Source organism: Myotis davidii, unplaced genomic scaffold (genome assembly GCF_000327345.1).
Source record: "Myotis davidii unplaced genomic scaffold, ASM32734v1 scaffold1494, whole genome shotgun sequence".
Taxonomy (NCBI): Eukaryota; Metazoa; Chordata; class Mammalia; order Chiroptera; family Vespertilionidae; genus Myotis; species Myotis davidii.
Window position 1 is genome coordinate 3817213 of NW_006286246.1, and position 4479 is coordinate 3821691.

Consider the following 4479-nt stretch of genomic DNA (forward strand, 5'->3'; position numbering starts at 1 on the left):
GGAGATGTGCCTCATCACCTGCATGGCCTCGGCGTGTCTGTTCTGGGAGAGCAGCCACCTCGGCGACTCGGGCACGCACCTGGGTTCCGTGCCAGTGTCAACAGTGCGTGAGCAGAGGGGAACCCCCCGGACCCTGCCCCCCACGGCCACACCAGATTTCCGGGAGGGACCTTGCTCAGTGAGGCACCTCCAGAGGGATGGAGTCAGTCAGGGGAACCTCCCGCAAGCGCCCGGGAAGCTACGCGCTGGGCCGGGCCTGCGGTGGGACAGGAGTGAAGGACCCCGGGCAGCAGAGGGATGGTGCGTGTCAGGGGAGGGAGAGAAAACATATGGCAACCAGTTTCCTTTTTGCTCCAAACGGACGTACCAATAATAGAGTAGGAAGCAGAAGTTGGGCAGGGTCATGGCAAACTGCAGCCACCGCCAGTGGGGCAGCGCGTAGGCCACTCCCGCGAGCACTAGGAGCCCCACGGTGAAGGCAACTTGGTAAGCAATCCCCACGGTCCTGCGGTAGCTCTGCCCCACGAACTCCGTCACTGCAGAGAGAGCCATGTGGTCAGCGAGCCGGGCAGCAGGCGGCTGGCTGGCCAACCATGGCCAAGCCCGAATGCCAACCTCATGGTGTCGTCCAAATTCTAGACCGTTCTATACAGCTCCCTGAAACTTTAAATTGTTCCTTGAGGGCTGTTTTAGAATGATTGCTATGGTGTTAATTCACGTAAAAATCTTATAATCCCACTTTAGATGGGGTGGTGAGCAACATGTTTGATTCCCAGAATAATTTCAAGGATAGAGGCAGTTGTATTTCCGATCCATGCGGAGTTTTGATGTAGAGGAACAAAGGCAGTGATAACTCAACACCGGGACACCAGGGTCTAGTGCTGAATCTAGGTGGTAGGTGGCTTTTATGTAAATGAATGCCTCCATGTAACTCGTTCTCCACGCGAGTTAAACATTCTCCTGTGTCCTGTTAATGTGTGTCCACGGCTCGAAAAGCTCGCGCTGGGTTCCCCTGCCTGGAGTCGGCGGGTACCGCCTCCCACACACTGGTGTTTAAATTCCCTGGAACTTTGCAAGCTGGTTGCTAAACCCACTGGCACCTTAAAATCTGTCTCGGTGGGAGTACTTATAACTCAGAGGTTGGAAAACACCATAAATCATGGTTTTCGTTTTCCACGGGCCGGTTCACCAGCACCGCCGCGTGCGCTGAAATAGTCAGCTTCCCTCCCCCCGTGACTACGTCACGGCAGACGAACGGAATCTGCGCTACAAGAATTTAGGGAGTGGTCATTCCCATATCGCAAACGTCCTAGACTTGAAATTCAGATACTCCACGAGCCACAGAGTTTCTGTTTAAAACCTTTGGGGATTGTGTCGGAGACTTAACCCGTTATAAACCAAACAGAAATGCACCCTAAAAATACTGTCAATGACTGTGAATGACCCCAAAGCACCTTACAGCAGAGTTCAACCAGAGGAGGCGAGTGCCCCCTAAGGAGAAACGCCTGTCCGCCACAGAAGCCTCCTTCACAGGCAGGCCCCCCGCAGGCCGTGCCGAGGGACAGGCAAGAGCAGAGTGGAGGCTGAAACGGTTTCAGTTCCCACCGTAGAATTCCACACAGTTCTACACACTGCGTGTCCTGCAACCAAATTACCGCTAGAATAACTGGGTACGTGGATTCCTTTGTGGCCCACACGTCGTTAGGTGGCTGCCGCGACAGGCAGCCAAACAGCACCCCGCACCATCCTTTGCTCATCTCCCAGAACCGCCAAGTTCGTGTGACCAGGTAGAGTTTCAGGCACGGAGTTTAGGTCTCTCGTGCGTCGTGAGAGCTTTGCTATTGTTATTTCGGTCTCACGTGTCCCCCTCCCTGTACCTGGACGCTGTTCAAAGGCCGCTGCAGGGAAAGCAATGCCCGGGGCCTGCTGATGGGGGCATTTGTTCTGGTGCCGCCTTGAAGGTGCTGTGCTTCTAGAAGCCGAGCCTTCTCCTGCGCCGCATGGAGCGGAAGCCCACGCCTGGCTGCTGGTGAGTAGATGTAAGTGACACTCCCGGCCCTGCCGTGGGCTGGGGAGCCTCGACCAGTGGTCGGCAAACTCATCAGTCAACAGAGCCAAATATCAACAGTACAACGATTGAAATTTCTTTTGAGAGCCAAATTTTTTAAACTTAAACTATACAGGTAGGTACATTGTTATTAACTTCACAGACACCCCCACTTCTTCTAACACCACTTCTTCAAAATAGACTCGCCCAGGCCAAAAACCGCCTTCTGCGCATGGGCCACGAAGTTTCAATCGCATGGTACATGCCCGCCCACACGTGGTATTTTGTGGAAGAGCCACACTCAAGGGGCCAAAGAGCCACATGTGGCTCGCGAGCTGCGGTTTGCCGACCACTGGCCTAGACCAACCAAGCCCTCGTGCTCTCAGCCTCCTCGCATGTACATCGGGGCTAACTGTGCTTTGCTGGAATGGCTTTCGGCAAAGTATCAAAGTCCCTCATAAACCTAAGGCATCTCTCAGCCCTGCCTTTTCTTCATGAATCGGCCTGGCAGGCTGGATTTTCTCTCCATGTCCTACCCCCGGGCACAGAACACACAGATTCCTACGGAGTTACGTAAGAAGCCGGATGGCGCGATGCTGACCCTCACTGCCGACTCCATTGTTCTTTACGGGAGGGACACGCGCTGAGCGGACTGACAGGATTTTAGGAATTCCTGACGCAGAAAAGACACCCGTCTGGACGCTGTCTGGAAGGCGGGTCCCTGTGCCTGCCTCCCACCACCTGCCTGCGTTCTGGCAGCACCGACCCTCGCTCTCCCCGCTGCAGTCACAGCATCTTACTCAGGATGTAGCCGATCACCCAGCCGGCCTTGCTGACCAGCCCTTGGACCAGGCGGAACAGTAGCACCCAGGGGTAGGTCGGGGCAACGGCCATGAGAACTCCCGACGTAGCGTTGATGAGGATGGTAAGCAAGAGGCAGAGCTTACGGCCGAACCTGCGAGGAGCAAACAGGAGAGGGGAAAGGGTGAGATTCGATGCGCGAAGGCTGTGGAAAGTCATGGAAGTTACAGAGCTCTAACGTCTGAATTATGGGCGAGAGCCCGGCTCAGGTCAGTCCTGGTCAAGACTTTCCACCTGTGACTCTGCGTGCGTTTTAGGCACAGAAGCCCGTTCACCCAGGACCAGGGCACCGCTCAGTCCCTCGCTGTGAGGGTTTGAGGGCCAGGGTCATTCTTCCAGAGTCTAAATTCTCACAGGGTCCCCAGGGGGTTCATCTGTACATTAACATTGGGGAAGCACGGCTTTCATTTCACTGAGCCTCAGTTTGCTCCTTTGAAAAATTGGGAATGATCAAATCTGACACACAGAGAGGGAGAAACAGCGATTTGTTGTTCCACTTATGCATGCATTGGGTGATTATTTATGCATGCATTGGATGGTTATTTATGCATTCATTGGGTGATTATTTATGCAGGCATTGGATGATTATGCATTCATTGGGTGATTATGCATGCATTGGGTGATTATTTATGCATGCATTGGATGATTATTTATGCAGGCATTGGATGATTTTTGCATGTGCCCTGACCAGGGATCGAACCTGCAACCTTGGTGTATCGGGATGACGTTCTAACCAACTGAGCTCCCCGGCTGGGGCCTCAACTCTCCTTTTGAAGGCTGTCCTGACCCTAACTGAAATACAAGGCGTCGGGGTGCCCATCACAGTGACTGGCACATAGGAGACCTCGACTGGGAAGCGTCCACGTGGTTGGGAGAGTTGGCTGGGGCCCACGGGGACCTAGATTCTGCTTTGAGCCAGTTCCATCCATTCTGGGAGGCCCTGGCTCCTGAGAGCTCACTTATATTTTCAAACACGCCGTGAGCTCATTGTTAAACAGCCATCAAAGTTAAATTATATGCTTATAATTAGGTAAATTAAAACACGTGTAATAAATATGTAAAATGCATCAATTCCCAGTATGTCACAGTGTTTGGCCATTATAGATGCTCATGAGGTTATTTGTGACTTTCTGTGGTGTGTGCGGTGGGAGCACACGGGACGGTACCTGTCTCCAGACAACCCTGTGCTTAGTGGCCTCAGCTCGGTGGCCTGCAGTGGGCCATGTGGGAGTATTCACACCAGGGGCATCAGCAAGTGCTGCAAATCGGGGCCTTCCCTCAGTGCCAGTTTTCCAACATGGATGGATGCCGGGGTCCAACCCCAGCAGGTCCAGGGGTCCCCAAAGGTGTGGACGGAGTCGGCGAAGAAGGAATGACATGGAGACAGCGTTCAGTTGATCAGCAGCCTTGCCAGGATCGCTAGTCAGGTTTTAATGTGGTGTGTGCACCCAGAGGGCACAGCTGATATGGATAATAGCGGGGAGGAGGAGAAGGAGGCAAAGATGGAGGGTGGTGTGACATAAGTTCGGACTAGATGGTCTGGAATGCACACAGGTGAGTTCTGTGGAGAT

At 53.6% G+C, this 4479-nt stretch overlaps 1 protein-coding gene across 1 annotated transcript in view; it reads right to left on the reverse strand.

Annotated features, from left to right (window-relative positions):
* The window catches only part of SLC22A2 (solute carrier family 22 (organic cation transporter), member 2), a 25634-nt gene that overhangs the window by 11201 nt on the left and 9954 nt on the right, over positions 1-4479 (reverse strand). The window contains exons 4-6 of the mRNA XM_015560022.1: positions 2848-3002; positions 368-536; positions 2-79 (exon numbers count right to left, since the gene is read on the reverse strand). Of these exons, the coding sequence (XP_015415508.1) occupies positions 2-79; positions 368-536; positions 2848-3002 (402 nt within the window). The remainder of the gene's footprint in view (position 1; positions 80-367; positions 537-2847; positions 3003-4479) is intronic.